Source organism: Barbatula barbatula (assembly GCF_947034865.1).
Source record: "Barbatula barbatula genome assembly, chromosome: 21".
Lineage (NCBI taxonomy): Eukaryota > Metazoa > Chordata > Actinopteri > Cypriniformes > Nemacheilidae > Barbatula > Barbatula barbatula.
The window spans coordinates 4393007-4416371 of NC_136784.1; the positions used below are offsets into that span (position 1 = coordinate 4393007).

The 23365-nt window shown below is 41.1% G+C and overlaps 2 protein-coding genes across 5 annotated transcripts; both read right to left on the minus strand.

Annotated features, from left to right (window-relative positions):
* Positions 1-288: 288 nt before the first annotated feature.
* On the minus strand, positions 289-5608 carry shisa7b (shisa family member 7; the record flags this gene model as incomplete). Its single annotated transcript, XM_079484298.1, has 5 exons — positions 289-1094; positions 1313-1498; positions 2692-2748; positions 4686-4843; positions 4923-5608. 5 exons carry the CDS (start codon positions 5606-5608, stop codon positions 289-291), a joined length of 1893 nt encoding a protein of 630 aa, XP_079340424.1.
* A 7642-nt stretch (positions 5609-13250) lies between these two features.
* On the minus strand, positions 13251-23072 carry cnot3b (CCR4-NOT transcription complex, subunit 3b). Of its 4 annotated transcripts, none has more exons than XM_079484318.1 (18): positions 22880-23072; positions 21546-21609; positions 21113-21180; positions 20472-20546; positions 20070-20159; positions 19699-19827; positions 19518-19613; positions 19031-19244; positions 18823-18947; positions 18483-18536; positions 17523-18405; positions 17336-17441; positions 16588-16729; positions 15998-16094; positions 15665-15863; positions 15002-15134; positions 14670-14795; positions 13251-14576 (listed from the first exon to the last, which is right to left on the minus strand). In XM_079484318.1, the coding sequence occupies exons 2-18, from the start codon at positions 21568-21570 to the stop codon at positions 14478-14480; spliced, it is 2661 nt and encodes an 886-aa protein (XP_079340444.1). In that variant the 5' UTR covers positions 21571-21609; positions 22880-23072; the 3' UTR covers positions 13251-14477. The 4 variants fall into 4 exon arrangements, with proteins under 4 accessions (XP_079340444.1, XP_079340443.1, XP_079340442.1 ...); XM_079484317.1 differs by having other exon boundaries at positions 19031-19250; XM_079484316.1 differs by having other exon boundaries at positions 20472-20573; positions 22880-23049.
* Between the last annotated feature and the right edge of the window lie 293 nt (positions 23073-23365).

The window sequence follows — 23365 nt, forward strand, 5'->3', positions numbered from 1 at the left end:
TCTGTTTTTGTTTTTTTTAGAATTTGGCAATGTTGGGATCCACAAAATCGTAAAAGATGAAGTTTCACATCGCTCTCTATCCTTCTGTAATTCACAGCTTTGGTAATTTCTTCTAATGATCCTTCTTTACACCCTCATCTCAAAGCCGTGTTTCCTTTCCTTGTTCCCGTTCTTCATTTCTGTCTCCCCTCAAAAGCTTTATTCATACTCCACTGTCTTGCCTCCCATTTGGCGCAGTCACACCTAAACCGTCCATCATCTCCTTAGCCATCTTTCCTCTTTCGCTTCTCAAACAGTTACTTCATTCTTGCTCCCTGTTCTTAGTGACTGACTGCCTCCCCCCACCCCCATGGCCCCTCCCCCACCACCTCCAGGGAGGAAGTGCAGCTGTTCAATAGTGTTCTGCCGCTTAGTGGCAAAGGCCATCCTGCGTGCACTGTGGCCCATCGCTCCGGAACCGTGGCCCTCCCCCCAGCCCAAAGCTCTGCCCCCGTGACCGGATGACAAGTGCGGTGGGTCTTGCTCGCGGCCGGAGGTAGGGTGCGAATTCATTTTGATCATGTGATGGCGGTCCAGTGATGGTGTCACGCACACATTCTGCTGGGACTGCGCTTTCTGGTGGTGGGTGAGACAGGGCATGGCGGGCATCATCGCACCGCCCATCCTTCTCTCTTCTAGGCGGTCCGGCGACACCAGGAGGCGTTCGTGAGACTTGCGCATCGTCTGCTTGTTGGCGCTCTTGCTGGTGGTCATGGGTTGGTAATATTGATGCTGCTGGTTTTTGGAGAGGCGTGAGAGAGTGTTACCCTCCCCCAGCGCCAGAAGCTGGTCTTGAGACATGACCCGGCGAGGCGGCTTACTCATGGAGTCGAAAGCAGGGTTGTACTGCGACTGGGGTAAAGGGTAGGGGTTGGGGGTTGAAGTTGGCACATGGATTCGGGTGCGGGACGTGTTTAGCGGTAGGGTACCTCTTGCACCCAGAGTTAAGTCACCGCCCCACTGTAGGTGGTGCTGGGAGGAATGGAAGCTGGGAGGAGCATTGTTGGGCCCTCGCTTGGAGGTGTAATATCCAGAATATTCATCCAGGTTTCTCTCTGTATTCAAGAAAACCTAAGATTAGTGTATCCTTCAATTTCAAAAGCAATTTTTAATAAAGGAGTTGCAATAATTATTCGCAATAAGCATATGGGACACTCAACATTTATCCCATTAGCAAGCCACCCAGTGCCACTGCAACCTCACAGAGACCCTCTGAGAACTAACAAAGCTCTGAAATAACATACCACTCTCTGCTTTTTAGTCACACACTCACCTAATCTCTTAAGGGAGCTGTAGCGATTGAGCTCTGGTTTCATGACAGTCTCGTATGATGGAGGTAGCTGAGCGAGGTTGTGGAAGGAGTGCGAGAGGGAGGGATGAAAGCCAGAACTATTGTGCTTGCTGGAGATCAGCGTTCCCGTGGAGGCCAGCTGGGTGTTATTCATGCGTGGACCTCGCTCTGATGGGAAAAAGAAGAACATGAGAAAGAATAACAACGGATGTGTTCAAAGCAGTCTCTTTAGGTCTAAGAACGGTCTATTGAATAAATACTACGTTTTTCACTCCTCTAGATACCCAAATAGCACAATCCATCTGGTTAAGTCTATTTGACGCCTGCATTTACAGCTGCAAGACATCTGCAATACATAGTTTGCTCATCTGCAATAAGTCTAGGATAAATCTGAACGTCTGTAATACATCTGCTACGTAAAAACATCTGCTAAACATCCTAGAAAGAGCAGCTTTACATCAATTATAAATCATACACATCTTGGCCTGACAGCAGTCATCTCCGAGACGTATTGAAGATGAGCAAACGATGTATTGTTGATGTCTTGCAGATGTAAAATCGGACCGTAAGCCAGATGTGTGTGTGCTATCAGGGTAATAACTTGAAAAATAATCAGGTAAATTCGCTTTCTTGTTTTGTCACTTTACCACCCTTCTTTATTTAATCTGTCCCCATGGGTACACTGATAATATCCCTATTCATTTAAGAAACTGTTAATTAGCCAACGCTTTTTATTCAAAGCAATTTGCAATACTCTACAGGGAGCGTCCTCCTGGAGCAACCTCGGGTTAAGTACCGCAGATTAAATGTAGACAAGGCCACAGTGGTCACGAGAGAACCCAGCATCGCTCTGGTTCATAGATCATCCCTTTTGAGATCTTGTTAAAGAACTTCACATTAAAATAAATATATCTCGGTGCAGATTGAGCATTCATTACAGTTGTTTTACATTTGCATTATAAAACAGATTAACTCCTCATTGACATACATTTATTCTTCTAATCAATAAAATAAATACCAATTCATAAATAATAAATTAGTATATACAAATAAATACAAGAAGAAACATTTTCTTCATGATTTTGGCATTCTCAGTATATGCATGTCAACACATTTACTGAAGCTGGTGATAACTGCAAACATCTTTAGGAGAAGGACAAAAGCGAGAACACAGATCAGGGTAGCAACAGTGGGAGGAAATGAGCAAACAAACTCCACCAAATAACACCAAGCTAAAGCAACGGCGGTGACAGACGAACACAGACAGATCTGAAACACACAGCCAATGCCTCCTTCATACTGGTGCTCACAGCTCACACACAGGCCTGCTGTTCAAGCAGTACATTTGCTCAATGGCTTACCGATAGTAGCTGTGTGTTTAGGACTGGACCCAGTCTGGCCAAAATTGTGTTTCCCAGCTGCAAGAGAGCAGAGAAAACTGACTCCTAGTTCAGAAAACACATGCTAAGCCTCTGTGAATGTATAATATCTAAGGTCAGGGATGTTCAAAGTATAGGCCAGACAAGGCTTTGAAATTTTTTTGTTTTACTTTTATCCAAAGTCATGTATATCTGGCAATCAAACTTATGACCCTTATACATGTCATACAATTTGTGCTGCATGTCACCAATACAACAAATCAAAACACACAAATGTTATAGACCAGGGCTAGTCAACTGGCGGCCCACGGGCCAAATGCGGCCCGCCAATCATCTTTACCTGGCCCATCTTCACATTTCACACGTGATAGGTCGCGTTCCAAAACGCGTCTTAAGTGCGTGAGGCACATGAGTGCGAATTCACCTGAAGATGCGATAATGGCATTCTGTTTTTTGCACAGATCAACTGATTCTTTTTATACGACGCCAGTTTAACGTCACAAGAAGCAAGGATTACTTTTGTGCTGAAAATATTGATGTTTTTGACTTTCATTGGTTTGAGTTTTATTACTTCAACCAAATGTATTCATAAATATGTTCTTGAAAAAACAATGCCACCCACATCTTGGATGGACTGGGGATGAGTAAATTAACAGCAATTTTATCTTTGGGTAAACTAATGCATCAAGGAATATAAAATACAATTAAAAAGACCTTTTAATTAAATATCATAAAAAGGCACATGCTTTATCTGACTGCATGTTTTAATATATTATCTAAAAGTAACAGCAACAAAAACAGTATAAAAGGAACAAAATGCAATAAATTACAGAAATATGAAATTACAGAAGAAATTAGGATATGGTAAAAAATGGCCTGCGTCCCATTTATACTTTTAGAATCTGGCCCTCAAGGAAAAGTAGTTGAGACCCCTGTTATAGACCATTTTGCAAAATGTAAACACTGGTCCAGATGAACCTCCGGATACACACACATGGGTTTTGTATTTTGTTTAAACATTTGTGCTAAAATGTTTTCCAAACTGGTCTATAGTAAAGATTCTGTCATGAATAAGTCACCCTCAATGTCGTTTGACAACCCTAGGACATCCATTCATTTTCAGGACACAAATTAAGATAGTTTTGATGAGGGACTTTTCTGACTCCCCCCATAGACAGCGACGTAACTGACATTCAAAGCGCAAAATGCGATTACGTTGCTGTCTATTGGTGGGAATCAGCGAAGATGAATGGATTTTTGCATTTGAACAAAAAAAACTGAGAATGTAGCCTATTGGAAGCATTTGTTATCAGTGCATATAAATTCAATTAAATCTTTTACTTTGACCTCATAGTGAAAACTGAAAAGGTCCTATCAAAAACTAACCAGGTTTAAGAGACCTAAAACTGTTTAGCACATTTTAAAACCACATGAAACCATGTAGAATTAAAAATACTACTATACTTTATTCACAGGTCGGGATCCCCCATCCAAGCCATATGATTTGAGTATCCCCGATGAATTTTCTACTACATTATTTATTCTGTACTGTGCTTGGATCCCCTAGTTGCATTTTATTTAGCATTTTTCTGTATGTATTCGGTTTAATATAAAATGATTTACAATGAGTGCAGGATAACATTTTTATCAGTTGCGTGTTCCCTAGGGTACGTCTAGTCAGATGATGTGTTTTTGCCTCTAAAGCAGAATTACACGGACTCATTTCTGACGAATCTTCTGTTCTACATTCCTCATTCACTTGTCAATTTGTCATCTAATTCTTGCCTCCAGTCTTCATGTGCCGTTGATTCTACAATAGAGCCTTGCATTGGCATGCTCCACAATGCCTACATCTGCTGTTTCCATGCTTCATTTCTTCAGCAATGTTCTACATCCACAACTTTCCATTTTCTATCAAGCATATTTTGCCTCAGTCAGCTCTGTAACTACCTCGGGTGCGGCTGAGACATACTCACTTCGGTTATCTTTGCTCTGGAGGTTGGTAGTGTAGAAGTTTTTGGACGGCCAGCCCAGCGTGCCCTCTCTGGACGTGGCGGTCGTGAGGACTGTGGTGTTGTTCCTCTCTCCTTGTTGCACAGGGCTGGATTGGTGACGCAGAATTTCCACAAGCGCTCTGTGAGGTGTGCAAAAAAAGAAAAAGGGTAAGAGGGAGTATCATGACCACTGGCAAACTTTAAAGATGGCAGACTCACCTAGGCATGTTGATGTCTCTGTTTCTCGGTCTTCGGGACAGTTTATGGAAGGCCACTTTAATCCCGATGGCTACGACCATCGTAAACGAGATGACTCCACCGATGACGTAAGCCGTGCTGTTGTTCTGTTGTTGCAGCGGATCGAAATCTGGGTCGTGTCGTACCGGGGGCTTGGTGATGGGTGTCGTCATGACAGCCCAGTCAGGTGAACGGTAGTTGGAGCAGGAGTTCTGGTCGAGCTGACTGCGCTGGTGCTCGCAGCAGAAGCGGTAGTGGCAGGTGCCACAGCAGTAGATGTAGGTGCCCTTGGTGCAGTTGAAAGTTTTGTCATACTGTCCCATTACGTCAAAGTAACCCTGACACACATCTACGTCCACCAGTCGACGAGGAGGAGGTGCCACCTGTGCGGCACCCAGGGGAGGCTTCAGGGCATCGGCCGTCACGTTGCGGGGTAGCATAACCTGCGGAAGGGGTTTCGGAGGGATCTCAGCAGCTTCTGGCTCTGCTGCCATGGCGGCAGCTTCCTTGCCCCGTGCGTCGGGCTGAGGTGGAGGGATCTTGCGGCCGCGTCCACGCAGCAGAACCAGCACTGGCCCCCCATTTGCTGAGGAGCGTTCGGAGGAAATAGTCACCGTGGAGACCAGAGGGCCAAAGAGGAGGAAAACCAAGAGAGCGGCAGATGGCATCTTGATGCGGAGAGGTGTCTTTTTTAATATCAAAGATGCATAAAATGTGAACCCTCTTCACAAAAAACGTCTTAGGCCTACATAAGCTGACGTATTAAATGAATTTCTATCAAAAGTTGCAAGTCAGTGTGGCAATATATATAGTTAATGTAGACAAGGTAATCTCTCTTTCACGTGTGCATAGACTAGTATGCAAAGTATTCAATATGCAAAATGCACATCCGAGTAAAGAAAAAGCATGAGGCTCTCAGTTAGGGAGTAAACATTTCTGTGGAAACCATCAATGACAATGAGGTAAATCTATAAATGCTATATACATTTTATGCTTGCTTGAATTTAATGGGTGTGATAAGTTGGAATGTCGTAAAACTCTGATTTGGCACGAAACTGTTCGGATTTATAAGAGGATTAAAATCTTCTCAATTCAACAAATAACAGCTTTAAAAATATGGAAATTATTTAAATACAAAAAGAAGGAAGAAACATTTGAATGCTTTGTTTGGCCTGTAAACAAAACGAAGTGATCTATGGCACTAATTCATTCAAGACTCAATCTGAGTTCATTATACAGGGAACATGTAAACATTTCTGCTCGAGTGTAAACCATATATCAAAGTCTACTTCAAAGTCTTCACAAATGTTCTCTAGTCTGGTTGGCACTTCAGTTGCACAATGACTCACTAAACAAATCTATAGTAGAAATAAATAGTATATTAACTTCATGGAAACAGTTTCAACGACTTAGCCTTGTAAACAATGTTCAACGTCAGCTCCAGGAACTTCTGTTGTCTCGTAAACAAATCTCAGTTGGTTAGGCTTTGACGTCAATACGAATGACTGCGAGACCAACAAGAACACCTTTCAAGCGCCAAGGTCATTGAGGTTCTGTTGTGCAGTCGAAATAGTCAAGCTAACAGTGTCAGTTCTCGAGAAGTTCACATGGAAAAATACTAAGTACTTATTTTTTTTGTAGTTTCAGAAGCAAGTAATCGAGGCTCGAAATAAATGTAGGGCGAAGCAGTGAAAGGTAGACTTCAAAGAGTTCACAAGTGCAACCTCACAACTTCGAAAAGCGGGAAGAGCAGATATTTTTCTGGGTGGCACCACTGGACAAAGGCTCATTACGAAGGCTTTGGAAGAGTGTAGTCGGTTAGGGCACTCGCAAAGTGTAACAAGCAGCAGGTGTGGTGGTTTCTGGTTTGACGACAAATGTCGGACCAGAAAGGAAGTAGCGTTCAGGAGAAAAGAGGAAACGAAAGGATGGTCTAAGTGAAGGGCAGTCAACTAAAGGGTCTATGTATGTTGGACCCTCTTGCGAGAGTGTCTCTGCTCTGGATTTAGCTCAACCCAACAGAATAAAACCAAGGGGGGCTTGGGCCCGGTTCTGGCAGGACAGCATGGTTGAGCCCACTGAACAGGCATGAACAAATCGGGATTCATCCGTCAATGCGGATCACTTGAAGACCAACAAGCAAACACAACAATGTCTCTCTGTCTCTCTACTAACAAACCTCTTCTAAAAGTATCTCTTCAAGTAGTGGGGGGAACTTTAATTCTGTTGCAACGGCAACACAGTACACATGTCAATGGCTCGCTGGTGAATATGGCAAAATACGTCACAACGTCAAACATGTACCACTGTCTTACCCAAGGACCTCTAAAAGTATTCCTGAATATTCCCATGCACCTGCTATTCAAGAATGACAGAGCCGAAGAGTCACAATGACGACAGGGACCTTGACGTTAGTATGGCTTGATGAATAATATGGCTTCTATATTTAACCCTTTAGAGTTAGGGGGACTCATACTTCTCGTAAGGGTTTTGCTGCATGCTCTAAACGTGCAGAGTCTGTAGGTACGAGGAAAAGGAGATAAAGGATAAAGGATTTCTCAAGATGGATGACTAAAGAGATCTGATGGGTGAGGAACGTGACACTCAATCAAAAGAATTAGCAGCAGCTCACTTTGGAAAGTTTAATGAGGCTTGTGCCAGCCATCGGTAAACCCGTCCATCCATCGATCAATCGATCAGGAGGCAAACCCTCTCAGGCTAATGCATTTCTAACATCTGCTCTTACATAAAGCATGTTTAACCAATAACGCACAATTTTCCCTATTGTGGAGAGCTTTTTGTTTTTGACAGAAACAAAGTGGATTAGAGTGTTTTTACTGTGAAAACATTACATGCTTTTGTCCTAAAAATGATGGGTCACATTTGAGAATTAACGTTGGTGTCGATTGTGGTTAAAAGGTGGAAATTATGTTTTGCTTCTGGTTGGCACAGTTAGTTTTTGGCACTGGTTTTGTTAGCAAAAAGACAAAATCTTCTGTCTGTGAAAATCAACATCCGTTCAGAAAGCCCCTGGCTCACAGTTCCTTTCTTGAAAAGACAACTTGTAATTCCGTCTGAGACTGCACTCTATTTCATCCAGGCTGATGGCTCTGCGTCTTGGTTTCGGTTTTCCTCTGTCAGTCATGGAGTTTCACTGTAAGACAGAAGGAAGTTAAGATTTAATCAATCTCCCAAACGTCCTACTATGTGGAGAAAATTTCCATTTTGACATTTCAGACACAGTTCAATGATAATTCAATGTAAAATGTAAAAATGTATTGCCGCAGTGCATATTACGCTGCATACACTGATGATGTCATCAACACATTTCACAGTGTCTTTGTATGTCAAATTTGACATACAGGGTAATTAGAAAGAGACTAATGTATTTATTCAATATTTCAATACAGATTTAACATCCTATGCAAGTCTCTACAAAGAGATACAACCCTAAGCTTAAACTAATTATTTGCAAGTATAATGATTTACTACAACTCTTACTATAACTGTACCGCTAATTCTCTTTTTTCTGTATTGTTTATTTATTTTATTTTATTTACATTTATTCAATACATAAGACATACAATTTCCTGCCAAACTAACTATATCACTACTCAGAATTATAAAACTATTAATACTGTGATATAATAAGATTAGTCATGCCAACCTTGTGTAAACCAAGGTGTAAAACTATGACATTAGTATATTTCACATTTAGATTTAAAGGGATAGTTCACAACAAAATAAAAATTCAATCATTATTTATTCACACACTCATGTCGTTAGAAACCTGCATGACTCTTTCTTTTGTGAAACACAAAAGAAGATATTTTGAGTAATGTCTTTATGGTTTTGTGTTCATACAATGGAAGTAATTGGGGACTAATGTTGTTTAGTTATCAAAATTCTTCAAAAATCTTGAAATATCTAGAATGTCATACAGCTTTGGAATGACTTGAAGGTTAAACAATGACATTTTTGGGTTATCTATCCCTTTAACAACAGCGATCAACAAACCCATAAATAAAGGGGAAAATGTGCTTTTGCATTCATAAGTTTTGTCCTCATATTCAAAACAATGACAAGCTATAAAACCAGGACTGTTTCTGAAATCAGAATCAATCACGAGGGTGAATCACATCATCCTTCACAATCAACAAAGTGCAAAGCATATGCAATATGTAAACCATATTTTATCCATATAGCAGCTCGACCTCGGCTTTTGCACATACTGAGTCATACGTTAAAGCCACAACAGTGACTAACGCACCCTGTATTTCTTGCCACCACATAACCGCACATGTTAGTAGCGCTAATGCAATACAGTGATGTCCTCTACACCAAATACGGGTATAGACAACACTGATTTAAAAAGGTTTTTGTTGGGATGTTGGGAACAAATTGAAGCCTCGATATGTTCAAAGAGATGAAGCTTTTGATGCAAGGATGCAGGAAGAGAGGAAGCGGGGGGTGACACTGTCACAGATGTGTGGAGAGTGGGGGGTTGGCCTGGGTAGAAAGAGACCCGGTTGAGAGGAGAGGAAGGATGCTGAAATGAGGGAGGATGGGACTTTGGGAACCTTGTGGGGGGTAATGAGCAAAACACATGGTTAAGCACCTTTAAATGCGCTTTGCAGTGTGTTTTACTGACTTGCTACCCTCGCTGAGTCGCATCTTCCCTCGTGTGGCCAATGATGTGAAGTGGAGAGACTGGGTCCGAGAAGCATGAGCTTGAGGACGTGCACTACAGCATCTGCAGATTTATACACTAACTCTTAAAGACACGGGGGTCTTGTCATTGGCCCACAACCCACTTTTCTTCCATCTCTGTTGTTACATTTACATTTAGCTGATGCTTTTATCCAAAGCGACTTACAGAGAGTTCAGGGAGCAATACAGCGATATGTCATACAGCAGCAATAATACAATAGGTGCTTATTCCAAGTTACTAGTTTACCTTATTTTTCTCCATCTATTTGTCAGTGCGTGGGTTGAACGACACCTCTTAGAATAGATATGCTGCAGTGAGCAAGAGTTGGGCAGATAGATCACCTCCTAGCTTAGTTTACTTGTTCCTCTTTAAACGCACACTAGATAGTCCGCAGTAGGCTACACATTCATTTCATATAAATCATTTCTCGTGTCTTTCTCTATCGCCCACCACCATCCCTCTTTCTTTAACTTAAGCATCTGTCCCATCCACAAACAGGTGCAAGTGACAGGTGCCAGACCAATGTGCAACCCATTACCAATTTACAGCCAAGCACACACCACAACAGGCGCATGGAGGGATGAGGGGATGACAGGCAGAAACGAGATGCAGTAGGCCTTAGAGAAGGAACCAAAGTGCAGGATTTTAGGTCTGTTGGTCAGCAACAAGTCTTCACGTAGTGCAAACATTCGGTGTCGTCGTCCAACAAAGAACAAAAGAAACGGATGCTGACGCGCATTAGTCATTTCACGCTCAAAACACGTCCAGATTTGCTTTGTTGTGAGCATTTAAATGCAACACTTGACTGCTGGTGTTTACGATGCGCCACAGTTATAAGTGAAACACACACACGTATACACAAACAGACTATATGCAGCTATACACACAAGCAGCACCATGGCAAATCTCTAAGAGGAAATTAAAATTCCAGTGGCGGAGGACACACGCTGCGCGAGCTCCAATGACATCTATGCATCTCAATCTCACACCCGTCATGCACATATTCTCTTGCAATTATACCGAAAGTCCGTTTGAACAATAATGTACCAAAAACGCCGCATAAGACGAGCTGTAATCGAGCGCGCAACCTATGTGTATGCGATCCTCGCGCACGTTGCAGCAGCAGCATCTGCATCGGACAGGAATAAAATGAAGGCACGTCTTACCTGCGTGTGTGTCAACAGCTGTCCGCTTTACATCTGTGGGTACAACGGTCTCGAAGCTGAGATCAAAAAAATAACCGCAACTGTTGAAAGTGATCGGTGCCCCTCTTTGCTGATATCAAATCAAACGAGATGATGCAGCACGCTAGAAGGCGATGCGATATTCACAGAGATGGGGTCTTGCGTTTTACAGCTCTTGGTTCGTAGAAAAAAAGACGCAGTTTTGTGGCATCGGCAATGGGAGAGTGTCTCGCGGCTAAAAAAACAAGCGCTTCTCTCGTGCAAAAAAAAACCGAACCGTTTCAAAATATAGTTTTTATAAAGTCATATAAAGGTGAAAGGAATAAGTGGACGTGCGATTGCAAAATATTGGCAAAAATATCTACCATGCGTATATCTGTCCGAAGAGACAAAAACGCATATTACTCCGTGATTCTAGGTAAAAATAAGATTTCTTCTTCAAATAATACGCTATGCGCGGTCTAATCCGTGCGTCGCCAAATAAGCATTAAACGGCAGATTAATTAGACGCGCCCGGTAATATCCGATTCCCTTGCTATTTCAATGACCGCATCTGCTCTATTATTCCGCTTTCAATACAAATTCAATGGGCTCCACACATCACTAATGAAGATCTACCTCCGCTCCACTGAAACGCAAGGAAAACCAATTGCTCCCACAAAGGTCCGCTTCGCTCAGTTTACATCAATTGATTGGAGCGAACCGAGGCTCGCACGTGGCGTCATTTGCTAAATGTTGGAAATGATCTGCCAATCGCCGGCACGCTTTTTTGGCCAAGAACGTATTTTCTGCTCATGTTGGACCTACTGGGTTTTTAGGCAAAACAAAACGACGCTTGCGCGCAGGCAAACGCGCGCCTAAGATTTCACTCAATCTCAGTTTTGCAATTCATCGCGCGAGAATTCACGAATTTCTGGATTTTTACGGTCTGAATGTTTAAAAGCGAATTTGTAGATTATGGATAAACGTTTTTGCGCTTCCGTTGTGGCACAGGTTGCCGCGGCAACCGCAGTTCTCATCACATCTAATAGAGGATTCAGAGATGTCTCTTTCTCTCCATGGTTGACAGGTGACTGGTTGTTGCCGTTATCTACAACTATATCAACGTGAAGGCTCTTGAAGTGACAAATAAAATGAGATAACACAATGTTAAAGAGGTATTCAGTCTAAAACTGGAATAAGCACAGGTTTCCAAAAAAAAGGATAGGCCTACAGGAAATTTGATCAACATAAGTATGCAAGGACATATAGGGCGGTTTCTTTGACAAGCATTATCTTAAACCAGCATTTTGCCTTAGTTTAAAGTAGGATATTTAAGTCAATTAAAAACACATACTTTACTAAAAACATAACTGGTGTGCATTTAGAGACAAAACACACACACTGATATTAACTAGATATATAAACAGTTCTTCGGCACTTTTGACTACCATTGTCGATTTTCCTAATATGGTAGTCAACGGGTCCAAGAACTGTTTGGTTACAAGCATTCTTTCAAAATATATTTCACTCTGTTCAACCAAACAAAGACATTTATACAGGTTTCGAATAGTGAGTGAGTAAATCAGAATTTCCATTTTTGGGTGGACTATACCTTTAAATTGGTCTGAGACTATAGGCTTAAGCACCTTTCTGGGAAACCACCCCATAGGGCTTATATAAGAACTTTAGGACACAAGGTCACATCAAGGTTTACATCAATTGCAATATTACTGACATTTGATTTTCTAAAAATCATCTTTCAACCAATTGCAACTGTAAAATGGCTAAAAATTCAAGTGAGGCCAATCAATTGGGTTCATATTTTTTATCGAATGGAATTATATTTATTGTTATTGTACCTGTATTGTCTAAATATGTTTAGGACCTCTGTATAATTCAGTCAACCACCGAACCTTAAAACTACCAAATAAATATTCTCAATGATATTTCTGTTGTTTCCGTTTAACAAAACTCTTAAATAAAAGATTTTTTTTAAGTTGACTGATAGAATTTGAATCAATTTATATGTTGACTAAATAGGCCTAAACTTACTCATCAATATTGTTGGCAGACTTGTTGTCCATTTTAAAACAAAACCTTTTCTAAAAATTCAAGTCAGGTCAGTCTTGTCGCCGTGGGAACTCGATGGTAGTGAACCGGCCAGAAGTGCTCGTAGCATTTGCACAAACACACATGAATCCAGATGACTCAAACGGTCCCGCAGCCGCTGGCCTGTACCAAATGCGTCACAGGCATCACGCAAAAACATGCTCTCACCCGCACGAACATGAGTTCAAGGAAGGTATTTAGTTTTAGTATTTAAACACAATAGCAAGGTATCTAATGATAACAACAGATATTCACTGAAATCAATTCAGATTGAAACTAATTCAAATTTCTCAGCACTGATGAAAACCCAGACAACCTCTTTTTGAAAAGTAATTCTTTTATTTATATTTTACAGTCTTTACTTAAATTTCAACGAGTTTTTTACTCCAGGCCACTTCTCGAGTGTAATTTCTCATGCCATTCAAATGAAATCGGGGGAGATCGACAGGAGAACACACATTCTGTACAACACTTTTCCATCTTGGAAAAAATATATATAATTCACATTTCTGCTCTCTTCCACACGCTCATCAGGAAAGAAAAACGTCAAAATAAAAATGAGGTGGTGTGCATGGGCTGTTTGCATGATGCCATATTCATCAATGCCCTATTCCTCCGAATCAACAGCATTTCTTTGCACTAAATTAACTCAAACTTGTACAGCACAGACAAATATGGGGAACAAATTATTTCCTATGAAACTCTGGATATTTCTGAGTGTCGTAGAATGAAACGGTTTCAAATCTGGACGGCATTGGGCTCTAATTAAGTGTGTGAAAGTGTGACAACATTGACATTATATATATATATATAATCTCTCTGTAAGCTCTGTATATTAAACAAAGCTCACACAGTTTAACTATATTTAGTCTTTGTGATAAGAGTGACCAACCCCACCAATACTTGTTAGAGGCTATAAACACATCTCTAATATAATGTGCTTGAGCTGGTGCTATACTCTTATCAAGTCACATCACAGTGGTAGCAAAATTACAAATATCACTTATATAAGGGGTATAATATGTACTGCAAAGCACATATGATATGAATTAAGACCTGTGCTTTAACCAGAGCAAGAAAGAGAACAGCTTGCAGCTGTTACCGTTTTTTTTGGACCAGTCAATGCCAAAACGTATTTGTGCCAACGAATTAAATTTAGCTGATGTTCATTTTAATAATATTAATACTTAAAATGGTTTAATTTGTTTGTACTTAAACAATGTTTTACGCATTTGCTATGGATAAATTACACAGGTTACTAAACTTACTGCTAATACCTTATATTGTGTAATATAGCTCCATAAAGTTTAATGCTGTCAAGTCTGATTGAACGAGGGGCGGAGTCACAAATGGAGAGGGGCGTGTCAAGGGTGGGGGGTATTCTAGAAGAGTGGGTGAGCTCCAGATGCATTATGCACCAGCGAGACAAAAAACAGTTCCGCACTCGCATCTGGGTCTCTACCTTAGTGAATGAAAGAGAGTGTGTATGTGTGTGTTGATTCAGTTCGGAATGTCGACAGTAGTCCTCCGTTCCTGCCAGTTGTCTGCTTGTCACTGAAGGTCTCGGTCCTCGAGATATCTATACTCAAATGTAAATCCTTCCTTTTTCCTCTGGCCCCATTTTTCATAGTCAAAGTAAATATATGTGCCCTGTGGAAAGGGAAAGATTTGGTCATTCAGTATTATTAAATAAAGTTATTAAATATATAATTAAACATTGATCGAATGTGAATTGTGACATGCCTGCTCAAACTCATCAGTGATGGTCTTGGGCTCCTCATGCCTCTGAAACCACATCATGTACTTTGTGTGAAACCTCCATGACTGTTTTTTCAAGGCCTTGGCTGCTAGATACTGTGCCTTCGTACCCTACAGGAAAAAAAAAGGAAAAATCTGTAATTCACCAGCAAAACGTCAATAAAAGGGACTTTAATCTGATCGTAATCCTCTTCAAAGATCAATAAAGTACCAATACATCAAATGAAAACCATAAGTGACGACTTTCGTAATTACTGAGGATTCACTGAAGGATGATAGCCGTATAAGCGACTGCAATAGTGCTGACAGAAACTCACCTCTAAATAATAAAAGATGAAGAAGAGGGTCTCTGTAGACAGTCTCTGGTAGAACTCCACCGTGTCAGAGTGAGCAGGTGGCATCTGGTGGTGGAAAGGCAGTATTGGGCAAGGATTCCTCATCAGGTACTGCCTGTGTGTCCAAAAGAGAATTAAATCACCGGTGAGAAAAATCAAACTAAGGTTTGCACAAAGATAAAAGAAAAGGAGTAGGCTGGGAAGTTTTATTGACATTTTATTGAAACAAAAAATGGTCTAAACCATTGTTGGTAAAACTGAAAATGTTGAGCGATAACCAAGGAACATGCATGTAATGTTAAAGTAATGTTTGATGTTTTTTTGGTGCATCAATGTGGCGCTATCCCCTCGTTAACCACCTGGTGTCCTTCCCACATGAAAGCACGCGTGCATGTGCGATTCAACTACCAGTCAACTATAGGCAAGATGTGACAATTCTGATTCGACTATGTAAATACTTAGTCGAGGACACCCCTTATTTGGTCTTGAATGCATAAGTTAAATGAATAAGTGTGTCCAAAGCATCAATATGGGAACATAACATATACACAAAATAAACTGCGCAAATCCAGATGAAATCCACATCCAGGAGATTCCCCAGACGTTAAGGCATGTGTGAATATGCATATATGTGTGTGCACGCACCTGATCCTTTCCGAATCAGAGGGGCGAGGCATGTGTGTCCAAGCAGACTCCTGCATGGCTTGCTGGTAGAGCTGCTCTTTGGAAAGGGGGGCGGGGCCAAGCGGACACACACCCAACGATGGTTGGATGTTCACCTCTGATACAGCTGACTGACTAGCTGCAGGAGTGCCCGAAGGAGTCGTGGAGCTGGGAAAGATATCTAAAGGGAGAGAGAAAGAATGTCTTATAAGGAAGTGGGTTCAAATGAGGATTACCATATGTAACAGAGGGACACCCTATTTCAAGCTGGTAGAAACTGAGCAAATAATAAAAGTAATGTGTGGTGACGCTTACCACTAGTGATATGTAGTGCAGACAGCTCTTCTTCTAACCCTGAGCCCTGAGCTACCCTCTCTGCCATGGATTTTAAAGAGCTTGGAGGCTCCCGAGGCTGCAGAGAGGAAGAACAAGAGAGATATAACCACACACATTTTTCAAAATACCATTTATCCGGAATATTTATATTTTCTTGATACAATGTGTTATTCAACACTACTCAAGTTGAATATGATCATTTAAATATAAGCTATTTACCTAAAACATTATAGCAAATAATTAATATTAAGTCAATTTAATATCAAGCTTCATGTCAAAATGTTTCAGAGAATGTTTGAAGCAAATGAATGCTAAATGGGGCGATTTATGGTTTATAAACAGTTTACGAACAGAAGTGGCTTTTTCTAAACAACTCAAGACCATTTCACACAGTATATCTTTGACAAGACAAACCGGTTAATCTGGCGAAAACCCAGAAAGAGCAGAGTTTCACAAACCAGGGTTTAAGGGGCACAAACCCCAGAATGCTTAAAGAAACCCAGTCATTGACAAACACAAATCTAAGTATAAAGAACAATTTAGAGAGTGAGTAGTGTTGTGTGAGCGACCTTGATGGTGTCAACAGTCTGTGTATAGGAGTGTGGTCCATTCAGTAGGCTTCCACCAGCTGGTTTACTCTCACTGTATGACAGGGAGGGTGAGCTGGGCGGCAGCGTCATTGACCCCAGAAGGCTGGACCCGGTGTCCTTTCTGTTTAGAAAGGAAAAAGAGGACCATTTAGACATAGTGTCTTAATTTGGCAAATTTGCAGTTTTAATAGGACAGTCAGGTTTCCTTTTTATAGGGATTTTTGTACAACACACGTTTTTTAAAGCAGTTATGCAGAACAATATTGCTGTAGTAGTCTATAGACGCTTTCATCGGACGTGCATGCCTGGACTGCAGTTAACTTCCGGTCTTGTGTTTGTGTATCGGTCTGACTAGTGTCTAATAATAAAACTATTTATATTTAATTTATGTTAATATTAATTTATCTTATTATTTTATTGTATAATACTTTGTTGAATTTTGTTGTAGTTTAATTGTATTTGTTGAATGGGTCCTGAAGTCTTAATGCATTGAAAGAAACCGTATGCGGTTGAGTTTGGTATTGCAGTCTAAATTCAAAATCTGGAGAGGCAAGTTTTGCCGAGGGTTCTTCACGGTTTCTTTTGCTTGTTCTCTATTATTTGCGAATATGTACCGGAAGTTAAGGGCAGTCCAAGAACGTGTGTATGCGCAGTAACATTTGTTTATGTTCTTGTTGCTTTGAAACAGTCTACAAATGGGTGTACAACAAAATAAGCCAGTACTCACGGCTGATTTGCTGAGGAATTTAAGGATGTAGATTGGCTATTTTGCAATTGGCTGGCACTGTTGAGAATGGAGTCAGGTGTGCTGTCTGCAACCACAGCACTATAACCTAAAAAACACATTGATATCATTATTTCAAGCGTTCCATACATTACATTATTTTTAAACAATTTTACTGCACAGAACTTACTTGTACCACCATTTTGTTTCGGTCCACTAGGAGGTCGAGGTAACCCGGCACCTCCCATAGTCAGTGCACTTCCTGTCCCAGAGGTCCCTACCTTGCTTCCTATAACTCCGACACTGCTCCCTGAGGTCAGTCCACCTCCCAAAGGGCTTGAAACCACCAGAGGCTCCACAGAAGACTGCGTCGACCCGAGACCCATCACACCAGGCCCTGAGCTCAAGAGGCTCGTGGAGCTAAGACTTCCGTTAGCAGTCACTGATGTTACAACTCCACTGGGGTTGGCACTACTAACATTTGCTCCCGACAACCCACTGATCACAGCACCTGCTGCGGCCGCTTGCGCATAAGGCGCCGGACTCAATCCGCTTAAAAACCCAGCCATGCTGCTCAAGGATGCTGGCATCCCTGAGAGGACCAGGCCGGGGATCTGGTTTGCGCCACTTGTTGGTGTTCCCTTCCCCAGGCCCAGACTGGAACCAAAACCCGTCTGGCTCTGGGAGACGGGCGTCACAGGGCCGGTTGTGCTGGTGTTAGGCGGTGAAGTGGAGGTGGGTGTCAAGATTAAGATACTGTTGTTGGAGGCGGAGTTAGCATTGGACTGGGATGAGATTTTGGGCTGGGGCTGGTGCACGCTTTGTTGCGATTGTTGCTGGGTTGCTGAACTGTAGCTGCCAGAGTTCTGATGGGAGGCTATTACGTTACCTAAAAGGCTGCTGCCCCCTGATGTCGAGCTTGCACAGCTAGCAATAGTTGCCATGGAGATCAAAGAGTTTGAAGAGGCTCCTGAGGATGACGACAATGAGGACGAGGAGGAAAGAGATGAAGAAGGATTTCCGTTCTTGATAGGTGACTGAAATAAGAACGCAGGATTTGTCTTGATAGGCGACTGAAATAAGAAAGAATGATTCATGAACTAACGTCAATGTAAAATGAAGGGCATCTTTAAGAAAAAATATTTCTCACCTGACTGATTTCGCTGTCTGTCGAACGACCTCTTTTCTTTTCATCTTCCGAATTCTTGAATAACACAAGAAAACCAAAAATATTGAATACTACAAACTTCTTAATATAATCTACTGCTTCACATAGTAAAAAAAGACTTATTACAAATCATAATTCTGTAAATAATACACATACTGTTAAAGAATAAACCAGACTTTTTTACATAGATATAGCCACACAGCATGTCTTCAACAATATGAACAGCATAAAGGAAAAAAAAATCGAATAAAAGCTTTAGTCTGACTAAAATCCTAATATTTCTGTGGTAACAGACAGCACGGCGAAGATATTGTCATCTTACCGTAGTGCAAGTAGCTGGGGAGGGTGGGATGGGTGAAGAGGACGTCGTTGAGGTCGGCGTAGAACTCGAGTGCTGGAAAAGGTCATCTTCCGTGTTACCTGGTGATGTTGCCAGTACTGGCTGGGCTGGAGGAGAAATAATGAAACAAAAATAAGACTGAGAACTGAACACTCAATGCAATCTATGTTGACATAAAAAAGAAACATACGGATCTCCTCCAAATCAATATCATCGTAGATGAACTCGTTCTCTTCAAAGTCTGGGTCCTGAGATGAATCAAGGTAGTATTCAACATCATCTTTAATCTTGCGGATGGAATCCACGTCTATCGAATCGTTGTCTAGCATTCTGAGGATGGTCTCGAGCATGCCAATGTGAAAGCGGTGCCGCTCGATCAGGCGCTTAAGTTCTTCAATCCGGTCCTGCTTCTGACATCATATAACAGGCAAAAAAGATCCAAGGTAACAACATGATATTCATGGAACGACTTTGAACCTTAGATTAATATCCCTAAATACTCACAAAATTGTTATTTAGAAAATCATATCATTAAAACGGACTTGCTTTATTATTATATTAAAATGATTACAAAGACAATTAAGTTAGACTTCAGCTAACTCTTAGAACTTGGCATTGCGTTTCTGTTAAGTATCGTTGGCTCTTGTATGATAAAAGATGGAGGAAAAGTACCGGACCTCTTTATCTCCTTTTTTCTTCTTCGTCTGGACAGAGAGCGATTCTACCTCGCTCTCAAACTGGTCCACTTGCATGTTCAAAGTGTCTATCGTGTTCTGAAAGAAGGCACAATAAAGGTAATGCAAAAAAACTGTTATTATGTTGAGTCGAGACACAGATCCTGCGGTGGCTGATTCTTACCGTTAGCCACTGCCCGACCTCTTCCTTCTCTTTTTGTGCGGGATCGACTTTCTGAGCGAGACCAAGTCCCTCTTTAGAGTACGCTTTCGTTTTGGTCTCCCGTTCCACAATCTTAAATCGCTCCATTTGCTGTAAAAACAAAAAGCTCATCTTAAATTGCAGTAAAAAGTACCTGTAATGAAGGCGACCCACTATACTCTCATGGACCAGACTATAAAAATCATGTCCAGGAACATGTAAACTTCCTAATGTACCCCAAAACATTACTAATGTTCTCCATACATTCAAATCTATATTAACGTTCTAGGGATCATAATATTCAGTAGACTTGGTCTTTTTGTTGCATTCAAGCAGGCAGGTTGCTAACTCACCGTTTCAATGAGTTTTCGGTTTTCTACTAGCTGTCTCTTATCCTTAATCTCATTGGAGGCGACCCAAGTCTTAATCTGGTCTCGGAGCCTCTGCAAAAGCGATGCGGGAAGATACAGACACAACACAAAGAGAAAGAAAAAGAAAGGAAATTGAGTCGGACGCCTGAAATCAAGCATGCAGGGACTCGTCCCGAGCAGTAAAGCGTGGTGGACACACGCACACGTGGTCCCTCGCTCAGGTTGCATTTGCCATATTTCATCTTTATTGGTAAGCATGCAGACAAAGTGTTAAAATGGGGATTTTTGACAGCTGGATCAACACCAGCGGTACGCATCAAAACTTAACTGAACTGGCCCCCTTATAGCGAAAACATACGTTAGGCATGTGAAGGCAAATCTCACCTGTAATTTTTTTATCTCTTTCTTGAGGTCAGACTCATATTTTTCTTTTTGGTTGGCGTTGGCTGCATTGTGGAGCTGATGGACAAAAGCACATACATACAGCTGACCAAAACATTATCATGCCTATAAATGGGGGTTATCATTTCTATAAATAACGCTTGGCTTGGGGGTTTTATTGATTTGAGCCTTAAAAAATTTAGGATTTTCAAAAGGTTATAAGTCTGTACTGAAGGGGTGGACAACAGGGTCAAATATAAGAGACAAAACATCTAACATCTGAAATTTGATACAACATACAAATATAGGTAGCAAACTAAATTACTGTTAATCATACGAAATCTTCACGTGATTCAAAGCCCTTATTGTTGTGTGTTGTGGTTCAGTGAAAATGCTGAGCAACAATGTTTTTGTAGGGGCTGTGTATTGGCGTGCAATGCAACACTTTGCAAAAAGCTAAAAATTGACAGGCAGTGTTTTCACCTTCAGATTCTATCTTTTGACAAAGAAAATGTGCTTTATTCATATTAATGATTTATGCATGCATTTAAAAATGGATCAGTTCAAGATCACATTAGGAATGGAGTTTATGTGCATTCCACGTCATAAAATGTGATTCCTAAAAGTAAAGACCTGATTCTCACCTTTTTCCAAATGTCCTCAAACTGCTCTACTCCTTCCGCAACTTTTTTTAAACATCTGTCTATTTCACCTGCCGACAGGAGAGTAAAACAGAAGTACATAAAAGGTGAGGGGAGACCAGGGGCCTCATTTATAAAACGTGCATAGCGTACACACAGATTTGATCGCAAAAGTCCACAGTAACGTTCATATTTTTAAAAACTTAGCGCCACGTCAGGATCTGAGCAGACGTACGCACTATTGCTTGTACGAGTGCTTCATGTATTTAGAAATACAAGTTATTCTTGCCTAGATTACGAATGTCCCGTTTTCAGCCGAGTTGAAGTTACATATCTTTCAAGGAGACCATTAAACATAAATGCTTCAAGGTCCACGAAAAGATGCAAATATGAGAACTCATCCCATACGTTTTCTCCAAATATCATATACGTTTACCTTGAAGTTTCCTTTTATCAGCCATGACGACTCGACTATGATGTTTTCTTCATGCCTTCTTTTCCTAAAAGAAAATGAAATAAGAGAGAAATAAGTTATATCGGACGGAAAAAAGCAGTGTTTATAGTTATACAAGTATACATACATACACATGAACAATATTAATGTGGTTAGTAAAGACGATTTTTGACACGTTTATAGTTGGTTATCGTAGTTCAATCCACTTTGTTTAGTGGAACACAAATTAAAAGACAACACCGTAGCATCAACATTCTTATATTATCTTAAATTACATTTCTCACTTTGTTTTACAGAAGAACACCAATTCCTTTAAGTTTGATAATACGGTCGAACTTTCATTTGTGAGTGAACTACTCTTTCAAGAAAAATAGGCGTGATTAATGTAAATCCAACCTATCAATTATTAAATAACTCCCTTTGTCCCTTTTGAAAGGCTATAGGCATTCACACACATACACAGACTTCTCTGGCACTGCATTTATGAAACAGCATTGCAAATCTCCTTTCAAAAAAGCCATTAACGCAAAAGAGATGAAATTATAGACAAAACGGGATGTTTTTAAACGAATTTACAGGTCAATTGCCTCAACAGCATACAAATAAACCTGAAAAGGACACATTCAACTCAAATAAAGATCAACAAACAAATATAAAAGACAGACTCTCGAAACGCTGTCTGACCTGAAGATCGTAAACGTTATATATTGCGTATGTGGTTTAATCACGAAGGCATCAGTAGAAATGCGTAATTTATTCATAAATAAACGTGAATATTACAATATGCAGACACGCTGTCACCTCCACCTCGATCCAGGTTCTCTAAACACAGGAGTCGCGCGCATCCACAGAGTTCTCGCAACAATGTAGCGCGTGCTAACACAACAGCTGGCTGTTCAACACCCTCCATCGGCTGTTGCAATGCAATGCAATGCAAGTCCGATCTAAAATAAACCATAATCCCCCAAATCACACGACCTCGACGATAACAGCTCACTTAAAGCTGGATTTTTTCATGGTCACGAATGTGAAACCAGAGCTTATGCCATATCGCGTGCGTGTGGATCCCCTTATTTGTCTAATGCGTTTACGTGAGCGTATCTTAAAACTTCAGGCGACCGCGTACTGCTTTTCCCGCGCGGTGATCAGATATTACGATCACTTTAAAGAGTTAGAAAGCACGCCAGCCGTTCGGGTCTCGATGTTGCCGTGAACGCGACCGGCTCGAGCGTTTTGGCTGGGACGCAAATTGGAAGGGAAAGAAAAAAAGAGCCTCGTAATAGAAATGAAGCTCCCGCGACGCGAAGAACCTTTACCTTATTTTCCTGAGTTTCGCCTTTCCTCTTAATAGCCCCTTCGGTTTCAGCACAGTTAACTTTTTACGCTATATTTTTATTTTCTATTATTTCTATTCGCCAAACAATCACTTCGCGCATCAAAGATGGCCACCAGGAACACCTCCTCCGCTGGTGCGCCGGAGGTGTGTGGATCCGCCCACCGACGCGCCATTGGGTGCCGCTCACCAGCGCACCTCTTTTATTGGATGAGAGAAGCTGTCGATTATCTGGAGTGCTTGACAGCTTCCGTGCATAGCGAATGATGGTTGGCGTATACGAGAAGGTTAAAGGTGTACCGGGATGTCTTGAAACATTTCCGACGTACTTAGGTCCATAAATATTTGGAATTGTTATTTTAGCTGTGTATCAAAATGTATTCGAGTCACAGTTTTATAATGGATATACATTTATATTAAGTCATTTAGGAGACGCTTTTATCCAAAGCGACTTAAGGGTCTTCAGGGA